Raw genomic sequence first — 13,061 nt, 5'->3', positions numbered from 1 at the left:
GTGAATCCTCTCAGCTCCCACACCTCTGGCCTGTACCCCAGTACTTCTACGTAAGAATAAATAAAATCTTAAAAAAAAATACAAGATTGGGAAATTTGAACAATCTAGATTTTTGATGATATAGTGACTATATATGGTTATATATTTTCTTAAGGATAACAATTATAATACTTACAAGTAAAATAATGTGGTTTCTAGGATTTGCTTTAAAATATTCTATAGTGGCGATAACATGTAAGAGTGCAGATGAGCTCACTTGTACTATTCTCCTTACAGATTATCTTGAAATTTTTTCCAGAGTATCAACTTTAAAAATAAAACTCAATTACAAAAACAAAACAAAACAAACAAAAAAAAGCTTAATTAAAAAAAGGGAGGTGATAATGCAGATGTGGCACAACATGAACATCTATTCTCTTCGGTTTTGGGTACATGGAAATATGTTATATTTGTTGTATGACTTTCATTATTTTCTGAATGCTTGAAATGTATATAAACAAAACCCTCTGGAGTTATCTAGACAAATGTCGAAATAGGCACTCTTGCCCAAGACCCACTCCTAGGCCTTCAGGCCCATGTGAGAGCTTTGCAAGGACTGGGAGGAAGGGCTTAGCTGTGATGCTGGCCCAGACTGCCTTCACCTTTTATAGACCTCATGTAACTAAGGAAGGCGTCCAGTCCTCCTTGAGCGTTGGGACTTCCTATTTCCCTCGTCACTCCTGGTGAAAGTCTTTGGCATGTTAACAATGTGGGCAAAATGATAGTATACTGATTCTGGGAGATAGTTACTTCTAGACTAGAGACACCGCTGCATGAAAGGCCACTTTCTCACCCGTATCCTTCCTTCACTTGGTGTATTAGAATAAAGGAGACAAACATAGCAGAATCTATGAAACAGCTAAATCACAACTTTTAATACATTCAAAGGGACAAAATGAAGACATATAGGATAGTTTTAATATGACAGTATGTCCAAAAAGATCACGTAGATTGTAATACAATCTTAGTAATCGTTAGAGTTGGGTGTTTTCAATCCAGCATCCCAAGACGCAACTGGCTGCAGTGGGTCTATTCACAAGGATTCTGAATGACAATCAGGAGATATTCCTTATCTGTGGAGCAATAGGGACAAAAATCAATGCACTCTAAAAATTCAATTTCATAAATAAGTATTTCGGCTAATTTGCTTTTTTCTCTTCAAGAGCTATGTGGACCTAGTGTAGACAAAGTTTCCCACCTTGGTCACACATGGTACTTTTTGTTGGGCTTTCAAAAATACCCCTGCCTGGGTCCCAGCCTCAGAGCTTCTGATTTCATCCATCTGAGGTAGAGCCCCAGACATCAATCAGGTTTTGGTCTGATGCACTCTTTTTTTTTTTTTTTGTAAAGATTTCCAGGAGATTCTAATGTACAGCCAGGGTGAGAAGATTTTACAGATGTATAAAGGAGTTTGTTCTGGGCTAGATTTAGGAGCATGAGTCTATTTTTTCACTGACATGTATCAACAAAGAAGTGTTTCTGTGGCTGCTGTCTTTGGTAGGCTGGGTGGATGTGCTTTTTCCCCCAGGGGGTGTATAAGACTCCACAGGCCTTTGATCCACCCCCTAAGTTATCCCTTTGGGCATAATGAGTTCACCTAAAATGAGACCCACAGCTCCTATGTTATTTGAAAGGGGGCAAAATACAACTTCGTCCATGGTCAATTCACTAATATCACAGAATTTTCTGGTTGGAATTTTTCAGATTCAGACTTCTTCATTTTGTATTTGAGAATATTGTGTCATGTGGCTTATTAAAATATTGATTCCCTATTCTTTAAAACAAAACTTTCATCCAGCAAAGTAGGAGGAGGCTTTGCATTTGAAATGTAATGCCAGATTACCTGGTGCTACCATGATTTCATGTTTCTTTGATCTGATCCTAAGAAAAGTCAGGTCGTTCTGTGGGTCGATATCACGGACTGTGCTCTTGGTTTTCATAGTCAGCTGGTGAAGAAGACCTGCATATTGAACTGTTGTTGAGTTGTCCAAGGTTGTTCGGATCGGAATGCCTATTATGAGATTTAATTTGGGGTGAAAATTTTTTCCTACTATAAAAAAGTAATTTGCACATTGTTGAAATATTGGAAAATATTGATCCTTGAACAGATGAAGGAAAAAATGATGGTAGATGTCACTCTTTGGTAACAACTTTATTTCCTTCCCATCTTTTTGTCTCCACATGATTTTAAATTATAGTTGTATAAATAAAGGGTCACCCATTTAATTGGTGAGCAGTGGTAGTGGTGCAGCAGGTTGAGTGCAGCGTTGTGAAGCTGTTTGCAGCCTCTGCAGTGTGGGTTCGATTCCTGGCTGGCCAGGGAGAAACCCACATGGGGCAGCAGAACTCTCCTGCCTCACCCGCTGCTCCCCTTAGCAGTGTATTTTGGTCCTTCTACCTGTTCTGCTCCCTGCTCTGTCTCTGGTGAATTCTCTTGCCCTCCCACGCATCTGACCTGTAACCCAGTGCTTGTATAAAAAAAATAAATAAAAAGGTAAATCCTCTTTAAAAAAACTTCATTTGAATGATAGCATACAAGTTGACTTCATTGGGGCCATTGTCATCAACATTATTTAATGGCTGTATACCTTACTAGTTTATGGATATATCATAATATAATCACCCTATTGTTGGATTGTTAGGTATTATGTATATGTGGTTTGTGTGTGTATAAATGTATTCATTTAAGAGCATTTTGGAAGTTATTTGATAATTTCAGTAATTACTGAATTTGATAAATAAATTCAGTAATAAGTTAACATATTACTATAATACAAAATGCATTCCCTCAAACATCTTGTCTACAAAAAGTCAGCCTTGAAATACTTAGTCTGTGTGTGACATGATGCTAGTTTTCTTCCCCGAAATTACAAAAAGAAAGGGGTATGACCGCATATGCTAGGGAGTATATCAGATAGAACTTTCAAAACATTTTTGTAACTCCTCACACTGTATTTTGCAAACCTTCAATTGCATGTCAGAAAAATTGTATATAGCAGCAAAGACGTTGTAGTTTTACTGGGTATTCCCTGGTTTGTACTCATTCTTGGTTTAAGCATTATTAAATTTGGCTATTTGTGTGCTATATTGTTCCATTACAGGAGTTTAAACAGAACCTATTAATTTAACTGGAAAAATTTAGCCAGACAAATATGCAAGCGTAATGCAATTCACTTCAAATCAATCTAGCCCAATTCAGATCACCCAGCCCAGCACTCAGTGCTTATTGTGTAATGGGTGTGCTAGGTATTTTACATGGATTGTATTTAATCTGAGATGGCCTGAACGTTATTTTGAGAAATACCAGACATCCAGGGAATTAGAGAGAGTTGACTTGCAAATGTGCCTTTTATTTAGGAGGATATATGAAGATGAATTTGGGATTGCTGTCAGATTCCTCAAAGGAGTCTCAGGGTGGCTCTTGGCTTGCCCTGGGAGAATGTAGCTCCAGAAACCATAATGCATGATGAGCACTTTAAGAGTAGAACAGTATTACAAACTGGGGATTTTATCCATATGTTTAATTCTTTGTGAGTCTCAATTTTAACTTTGAAACAGACTAATTTATTTTTCTTTAATGAAAACTATTATCTCCAGAACAGTCCTTATTAAACAAGAGGACAATATTTACAGGAAAACTTATTCAGTTTATCAGAAATATGAAACTAAATCCTTGATAATTTCTGAATTAGTATTTGTTGGCTACCTTTCTCCTAGAAGTCAGTTACCTTTCATACTCGATGAAACATTACAAGGCATGTGTCTTTAACAAGTAGGCAACTGAAAAGTAGCAAGCACGCAACCTTTTAAGAGCACTTTTTGATGCAGTTTTATTTTGTGTCCTAAATAGTGACTACCTTGAAAGCCTGCATTGCTCAGTGTCAAAATAAGAAATACAACCAGAATAAATTATTTAAAAATGGATGACAAGATTATGAATCAGATGCACAGGCCTGTTTAGTTAGTCTATTCATGATCCAAGTCAATAAATAAAACAGCTAGCCTTTCTGAATAATAAGTGCATATTGTAGAAATCCTTGGAGTTTTTCTATCAGTTATAGACATTTCAAAAAATCAATCAACAGATATTTATTGAGCTTTTTGCTTGGTACTATGTGAGGTAGTTACAAAATAATTTATTAAGAAGTAATGTTAGCACCTGGTATACAATTCATCCATTGTCCTCTTCTAAGAGGTAACCACTGCTTCCAGTTTCTTGGGTATCCTATCAGAGGTACTCTGTCCACTCAACCCTGTTTGTGTTTGTATTCTTTCACTGTAACCATTCTCGATTATGTCCTTTATTTTTTTTTTAATTTAATATACTTGGGAGAATTTCAGTACACAAAAGGCTAAGATCATTCATGCTAATGGATGCTTGGTAATACACAAAACTAATATATCCTCCTGGTGAGCATTTAGGCTGTGCCTAGACTCTGACTTTTATAGATAAGGCTACAGAGTATGTCCTTGTTTGTGCCATTTATATGTGTAGGATAAATTCCTAAAATGGAACTCCTAGAACAAAGAGTATGAATTTGATATTGTAGAATATATGGCACTACTTTAAAATACAACTCTTTATGTTCCTAGTAAGCTGGTACTTGTCAGCTGTACATTTCTACTTTGTTTGATAGATTGTGTTTCAAAAATGAAAGGATTTGGCTAGATGACTGATAAAATTTAATGCAATTCAAATGGTGAATTGTTAGAAATGTCAAGAATATTTAAAATTAAGGACCTACAGAAATCAAGTTTAAATTCATAAGACTACATGATAGATATGACTGCCTGAGAACATGTTACACATTTTATATATTTATATATAATTTATATTCCTCAATATCTAATTCAATGATCATTGCTGTAATACTGTAAACAACAAGTGGTTTTCTAAGTAGGAAACCAATGTTGACAAAGAATCTACTCTAATAAAAATCCATACCACTTGCATTGGGATAAATTGATATCAACTTTATTATCAAGAATAGGAATCTGTGTTTCAATATTGGTGAAATCAAAAGACACTGTTTAATATAGCATATGGTGAGATCTGAATGTATAAACATGGTAGAATACCTGACTACAAATGAAGTCTGAAATTGCTAAAATGATTTGCCTAGAATTAGTAGACTAATACCACTAGTAGAGAACAAAAACACATAAATACCATCTTAGTTAAATACTGAATTTTCAGTATTAAATTTCTCAGGACTTCTGAAGGCTGTAAATGTATATTATGATAAATGGCACCTTCATCTAACATTGAGTATGCTCTTGAAATGAAGTAGTTTATTACAGTTTGGTAACACAGTATATCATAAGCTGTTATTAAACATCCTTTCTATGCACTCTGGTTATTAACAATCTGACCATAAAAATCGGCCCCTCATTTATAATTTTGGAAAAAAGGTTAATTCAGCTTTCTGAAAAGTGCTCTAAATCCAAACACAACCTTATCCGGTGGAGATGAAATAGAGGAAGCTAGTAGGTATTAAAAATATTTTGTTGCCTTTGGGTAACAGAAGTGCTAATTGTGAAATCGCAGGAAGATAAAGTAAAAATCACTTTTAATCCCACCATAACATATCCCTCCCTTTTCTTCTATATGTAAGTATGTGTGTGTGTGTGCCTGGTTCTGTCTGTCCATATATACATGTATGCATGCATGTATGTATAACATATATAGTTATAGATAACTATATATAACTATATAGAATGTTATATATAACATATATAATGCATATATCATATAGTTATATAATTTAAACTCTCCCTTACTACTGGATAGATTTACTTATTTGCCTGTTTATTTATTGCCATTATATATAGTGTCTCAGTGAGTTGTTTTTGGACCTAAATCTTAATTATGCCTTAAGATAAATTCCTAGGGGTGGAATTACAGATCAAAAGGTGTGGTTATTTTTCAGACCTCTGATGCATATTGCCAGGATATGGCCTTTAAATTAAAATGTTTCAAAGCAACACAGTCGATGAGTTGTCCTGGGAATCACAGGTGAATGTCTGCCCTGAACCTCAGAATCTGACCTTATTTGGAAATAGGAAATCTTCCTTGAAGATGTAATTGGTTAAGATGAGGTCACACTGCTTTTGGTGGGCCCTAATCCAGGAATTGGGATCATTCTAAGAAAAGAAAACAGACAGCTAGAAGAGAATGCTATGTAACAAAGGAGGTAGAGGTTGGAGTGATATGTCTTACAAGCCAAGGAATGCCAAGAATTGCTAGAAACCACCAAGAGCTGGGAGAGAGAGGCAAAGGAGCATCTCTTGTAGAGCCTTCAAAGAAAGTTTGGCTTTGCTGACACCTAGATTTCAGCTTCCAGCCTCCACAATGAAGAGAGAATACATTTCTAATCCTCAAAGCCACCAAGTGGGTGGTTCTTTGTCATAGTTGCCAAAGGAAATGAATACAGCCCCTCTATGAAAAGGCAAGCAGATAGCCCATCTTAGGGGGTGTGATAGTTTATGCAGATAGTTGAATCTTAAATCAATTCATCCAGAACTAGTGCTGGATTACTTCCTGGGAATATTAGGCATAGCTCTTAACTTACCTGGCTGATCTTCAATCCTCTCCCTCCTGATTACTTAGGCTGGCTGAATGTATTATGTTTTTTAGCATTGAATTACTTTTATTACCTTACAAAACAGTCAAATGTTTTATCTATAAAAATCAAAAGCTCCCACATTCTCAGAACTATTTAATTATAATTCTATTAAATGTTGGGTATTGTGCCAGATACTTGACAATTATTATTTCATTTAATTATCACAACCCTCAGTAAAGTAGGTTATTTCCCATTTTTAAAGATGAAGGATTGAAGTTTAGAGTTTTAACAGACTTTCATTTAGTAGTCGCTCAATAAATATTTATTGATGGATTTACTCCAAAATGATTAGCTGTGAAGTTTTGTTGCCAAGCACTAAGTTGGCAATGTGCCAAATTCATGGTTGCACTGAGTTATGTGAAATAGCTACTCTTATTTCAGTGAATGCTCTGGGATTTGTGGCACCTCTTGCCCTTAAAAATGTCTGAAGTAGCAATAAAACTGGCAGGAGTCTTTAAGAGGTTGCGTTCCACCGTAGTTGAGTATAGAGCAGATGCCAGAGAAAATGCTGCACAGGTTGTTAATCGGGATGGTGGAGGAAGAGCAACCTTCTGATATCTAAGTCTACAGATATCATAGGTAGAAATGTATTGATTTCTCATATAGTATATCCACAAAGAATATACTATAAGTAATATGCAACTTAGTTCTCAAAGATGTTTTTATTAAATATGGAAAAGAAATAATTTTATTTAAAATGAAGACTGAAACACTGTAACTTTTACATAAATGTTAAAACAAAAAATAAACTGCTAATGATATAGTCACTATTCTCAATAAAGATGGTTTTATGGGTATTCCCAAAATATTACATGAGATTTACCAAGGCCTTAAAAATTATACAACCTATAGTGTTTCTTGGTAATATATAGATAATTCTAAACATGTCTCATTCATTCTGCTCTCAGCAGAATACTTGGCTGTTAACAGATACTCAGTAGATGTCTAATAAGTAAACAAGGTAGCTATACAGCTAAAGTATCCAACAATGTGTTTTTGATTTCAGATTCTGAGAGGTTTGTCTTAAGGTGTGCCATAACAGAGTGGTTCTTGGTTGGTTTGTGTGTATCAAGAAGGCATCCTGGATTAAAGTTACCTTCTGCGTTTACAACCATTGTTCCAATAACCCCTTTATGGCTCTGGATCCTCTTTAGGGTTTCTTCCACCTCTGCCTGGAAGAGATCAGGATGGCAATTAGCCAATAGGATCTTGACGGAGACCTCAATCCTAAACAGAATAATGCTTAGAAAGACACCTACACCCCTTTCTCCTTAACCTAAGGTACTGGATGCTGTAATCTTTTTGGAAGAGAATTTTGAAATTGTTAAGTCTTCTGGGTTCACGTGTGTGTTAAGACCCTTACATATAGTCCTGACCAATCTCTCAGCTCGAACTCCTCTAGAGACAGAGCTTACAGCTCATTCCATTTTTATCTGTCTTTATTTGCTGGAACAGTGTTCTTGATAGTGAATAGAAATCTTTCCCCCAATATCTTTTACTTACTGATCTTTCTGTCTTCATATGAAAATGCCATTTCTGCATGAGTTCTTTAAATATTTATAGAGCATTTCTTCTCTCTTTCTAAAAGTATCCTTTAATCAGAAATCTTATCCCAGTCTAAAGATTTTCTAATTGGGAGTTCAGATGGTTAAATTCAGGACATTCTGTGAAAAAAAAAAAAAAAAAAAACACAAAAAAACCCCAACATGCTCCAGGGTATTCTCTTGGTAACTATAGCCTGGGCCATGAATGGTCATGGTTGTAACCCCATTTTTGGGTTTTAAACTAGCTTTGTGCATGAATCTTATGCATAGACTGTAATGTACTAGTTTCTTCTATACACATGTTAAATTCAAGGATAATCTCTTCTCAAACCTGCATATTGTTCATAACTGAGTAATCACTGGATATTCTGACTTCAAACAGAATTCTGCAGTCTTCTTCATGATGGTTTGCGATTTTTTCTCTTCCAAAATCATACAGGTGAACATTTGTTACTTTAGACAGAAAAAGTTTTCTTTCGCACCACATGTGGACAGGAACAATTACTTCCTTTTTTTTTCCTTGCCACAGCAGCAGGTGTTTTCTGGATTTCAGGCATTTATGTACCAGAGACATGATTTTTTCCAGTCTGAATATCACCTATTTTATCTAGTATGCCCTTTAAATTATGTCACTGCTAAAAACTTGAATAAATGCATTTTCAGAGAAACTGTACATCACTGCCACAAACGGAAACCTGGTATTATGTCATAAACAGAAATAACCATAAAACCAAACAAAAGGAAGAGAGACTATATTCATTGTATTTTAATGAAAAGTCTGATTCATTAATGAATCTGATTTGCGGGTGAAAAATCAAAATTACCAAATTACAGATTAACAAATAGTGACAGATGCTTTCTCCTGGATACAGGCTAAAGGCTGAAAAAAAAAATGGAAGGGAAATAACTTTCTCAGATGTGCTTCACTCTGGTATTTGGTATTTCTAGACCATTTACATTTTTGCCATCTTTAAGACAGACAACCACTACCCTTGTTGATGTTCTCTCTTTTTTAACTCTCTCCTAAAAGGCTCTCTGTCCTTGCTTTCCCGCTTTTCTGGCTTCCTCTTTTCCTGATTTCTGAACCCTCCTAATACAATCTCTTAATCCCTATCACCACTTTCACGCTTTTTCATTGTTTTCTTGAAACACTTAATTTTTTTTTCCCAAACTTTCCCCACCTCTATTGGCCCTTTCTTCCCCATTTTTCTTTTATCCTCCTTATTTTAGTAACGACTTTAGCTCTCCTCCCATCCCCTCTTTTCTCTTTGTTTTCCTTCCTTCTTTTCAATAACTCTGCCTTCTCCCCTTTGTCCATTCCCTTGCACTCCCTATCCTGTCCGTCCTTGCCTCTCAGGATGCTTTGCTTCCTCTCAGTTTCAAACTCTCTTTGCTGTGGAGATCTCTCATCCTCCGCAGGATCTTACATCCCGCCAATCTCTGTCCCCTCTTTCTCAATACCGCCTCCCCCCCCCCCCCCCCCCCCCCCCCCCCGGAATCTCCCATTCCAGGCCTCCCTGGTGGCGCAAGGGGTTAAGCACCGCACTGTGAAGCAATCCGCAGCCTCTGCAGCGCGAGCTCAATCCCTGGTGGGCCAGGGAGCTACCCACATGGCGCAGCAGACCTCTCCTGTCTTGCCGCTGCTCCCCTCAGCAGTGTATTTCATCAGTCTGCCTGTTCTGCTCCCCACTCTCTCTGGTGAATCCTCACACCCCCTGCACCTCTGGCCTGTACCCCAGCTCTTGTATGCATAAATAAATAAACCTTAAAAAAAAAAACAACAAAAAAACCCCCAAAACTCCCACTCCAGGAAAGCAACCCACCTCCCTCGATACCTTCCCGGTCTTCTACCCCTCCCCCACCCCCTTCAAGACACCCTTTCTTCTCCCTGCGACCCCAGAACCACCAGAAATGGGTCGGTCTCAGACCGGCAGTGAGGGTCCCCTTTGGTGGGCGCCCGGAGACAAGGGTATCAGACGGAAACCCCAGATTTACCATGGCGCGGGCAGCGAGACTCTGGGCTCAGTCCCGAGCCAGCCCTGCTAGGAGGTGCCAACAATGTTTCCACCGTTGCTAGGAGACAGGGGAGGAAGTGACCTTCCGGAAGCCAGGGCGCCGGCGCCTGCGTCCTGCAGGTGGGGCCGCTGCCGAGGCGCTCTTCCGCCCTGAGCAGACGCGCTCGAGGCCTCCGGGCCTCCGTAGGCGGGGCTTGGGGGCGTGGGCCCCGCCCGCTCACCTGGGGCGCTCGATTGGGGGAGGGGGGTAGGTAACCGGGCCGGGAGTGGGGGGGGGGGGGGGGTGGTGGTGGTGGTGGTGGCTATAGGCCCCTCTGGGTCTTTCCTTGGTCCGTTTATCCCTTCATTCCTGAATGAGGAAGTAACAACCACTTCCTCATTCAAGAGCAATTTCTTGACTACCAGGCTTTCCTCTGGGTCCGCAGTTGTGCGTTCTAACTGGGGAGACAAACAAAATGGGACTAATGAAGCTGTACTAGCAAAGTGTGATGAATGCTGGGGATTGGGGTAGGGGGCAGCAAGTGAACAGGACAGGAGTCCATCAGACCCCAGTCTTTGGCCACTGCAGTTATTTGTAAAGAGACTCAGCTGCCATGTGACACTCGGGGTGCTCTCTACAGCTCTGCCCTGTGCAGTGTTGATAGGTGTGGTCACCCCAAGACAGTTTTTTAAAATTACATCGTTGCTTATGTTTGTACAGCAGTTGCTCTCTTTCCTCAGGTGTAGTCCCGTAAGTTCTCCCACCACCCCATTACCTGTGAACCATCACCATCACCATCACCTCTGGTGCTCTCCCCTCCCCTGTTGTAGGCCTCAGATCTATGGCCAGCTTGCAAGTTTTGTCTTCTTGACCTTTTGTTTGGTGGTTCTGTATTTCACATATAAGCAAAACTGCTTGATAATAGTCTTTTTCCTTCTTAGACTTATTTCGCTTTGCATAATCACTTTCAACACCATCCATATTGCCACAAATGGCATGGGTTTGTCGTTTTTCATGGCTGAGTAGTATTCCATTGTGTATATATACCACAATTTTTTAAAAATAGAAAACTATTACACCAATGAACACTGTAGTCATATCTATATATGTTAATTTATGTCCTACATCCCAAAAGCACTGCGGCATGTTCCATTTTACTCCTTAAACTCTCATCAAGTTGTTCAGTCAGTTGACTTGCTGGTTACCAATATTTTTGTTTAATCCATTAGATTCTTTATTTTTTGGTCATTATTGGCTAACACTTCTGAGTTACTGAAAAATTACTTGTGGTGGTGCTGGAGAGTACAACTTGCCAAAGCAGTGCATTCCACTGGGTAGTCAAGGAACCAAAGGAGGAAGCTGTCCTTAAAAATAAGTGAGGGATGGTGAGAAATCATGTGATCTTTTGAAAGGTGTTGGTAATATCTTTGTAGCCTCAGAGAAAGAAACCAACTCTTGTGTGAAGTGAAACAGGACATTTGTGACTGGAGCTGTAATAAAGCCCTGGGGGTTGAAGAGGGCAAGTATTGATTATTAAACAAAAGTTGTAAATTGGGAGGGCATCTCCATAGAGACCATGCTATAATGGCTCCCTCTACTACTGATTCAGTTTGTGCTTCCATTATAAGCAGTAAGCACACTTACTGCTAGGAATGTCAACTTATTGCAAGGCCCTTGTCAGGGACACTGGACAGTAATTTTGAACTCATGGTGCTTTTGGACTAAGATCAGTTTCATCTCAGTGTGTATCATTTTGTGATGTTATATACAAAACTGTCAGTAGCTCTAGTTCTGCTTAAAACTTTTTCTTTTGTGTATGGGGTGGTGATGCTGGCATTGTCATTTTTCCTAAGAAACATATATTTCTCAAAAAGCCATGTTGCAATAGTTAAGTAATCTCCCTGTCATCTAATACATGGAGCTCCAGTGAAATAATTTGGAATAGACAGCTGAGCTTATGGAGGAGAGAGAGAGAGAGTATGTGTGCGTGTGTGTGCGTGTGTGTGCGTGTGTGTGCGTGTGTGTACACGTACAGAGCTGACTCTTCAATGATTGCTCATATCTACCATTTTCCAGTAATTTATGGTGTTATTGGCTGCACTGTATAAAAACTGCTTCTTGGGTGCTCTGGGAGTTTCTGATCAAGAAGACTAGTGTTGCTATTTGTTTTGTTTAATAATAATAAGTGGCAGTGCACCATATCTGTTATGTCAATCAATGTTAATGAAGGAAAGGACTGCATATGCATGGAGTGTGAATCCCCTCGTTTCTGGAGTCAGGGTGTCAAACTCATTCAATAGCTGATAGCTGTGATTAGAGCAAAGAAAGACTCCAGCATGAAAGGCACTGACAAGAGTACCCAACTGCTTAAAAAGTAATAAGAAGTAGCCAAACTGACTTCCAACCGACACTCAAGTTTGACTCACTGTGCACAAGAAATCAATGAGGAGAATATGAGCCATTTTCTCCTTATTGATTTTCACTTCTAATTATTCCTTGGAGGTAGCTTGGTTTAATTTTTATGCCTTTTTTTTGGGACTATAATGAATATCCAGAGCTGTGCTACATAAAGCATCTCAGTTGTGTCTGACATATTCCCTGTTCTGTCCTGGGTGTGAAGCATGGTGAACATGAGACAAGCAGGCTGGGGTTCTTGAGTAATGACCTTTTGCTTAGTTCCTGGTAGGAATCTTGCTTCATGTTAGACCATGTACCTCCATGAGGCAGGATGGAGGGGGTGGGGTAGGGTCCCATGCCTGCTGACCCTTTACTCACTCCATGGTATGCAACTGTACCACTCACTTCTTGGTATGTAGCCATGTCATATGTGACCATGTACAGCTGCCAATGCAAACCT

At 38.8% G+C, this 13,061-nt stretch overlaps 1 protein-coding gene across 1 annotated transcript; it reads right to left on the bottom strand.

The window, feature by feature from the left end:
• Window positions 1-893: 893 nt before the first annotated feature.
• On the bottom strand, window positions 894-10,242 carry DYNLRB2 (dynein light chain roadblock-type 2). The gene is made up of 4 exons (XM_037516202.2): window positions 10,205-10,242; window positions 7,762-7,837; window positions 1,883-2,050; window positions 894-1,112 (listed from the first exon to the last, which is right to left on the bottom strand). Exons 1-4 carry the CDS (start codon window positions 10,205-10,207, stop codon window positions 1,069-1,071), a joined length of 291 nt encoding a protein of 96 aa, XP_037372099.1. The 5' UTR covers window positions 10,208-10,242; the 3' UTR covers window positions 894-1,068.
• Window positions 10,243-13,061: the final 2,819 nt, after the last annotated feature.

Source organism: Talpa occidentalis, unplaced genomic scaffold, assembly GCF_014898055.3.
Source record: "Talpa occidentalis isolate TD23 unplaced genomic scaffold, MPIMG_talOcc4v2.1 talOcc4.17, whole genome shotgun sequence".
Lineage (NCBI taxonomy): Eukaryota > Metazoa > Chordata > Mammalia > Eulipotyphla > Talpidae > Talpa > Talpa occidentalis.
Note: the sequence above shows the minus strand (reverse complement) of the source record. Positions and strands in the feature narration are given on the sequence as shown.

Coding starts and splice junctions, on each gene's coding strand:
- DYNLRB2 (XM_037516202.2), bottom strand. Junction 2,051..7,761: donor AATGGTTGTAAACGCAGAAG/GTAACTTTAATC, acceptor ATCTCATAATAG/GCATTCCGATCCGAACAACC. Junction 1,113..1,882: donor TGAAATCATGGTAGCACCAG/GTAATCTGGCAT, acceptor ATTGCTCCACAG/ATAAGGAATATCTCCTGATT.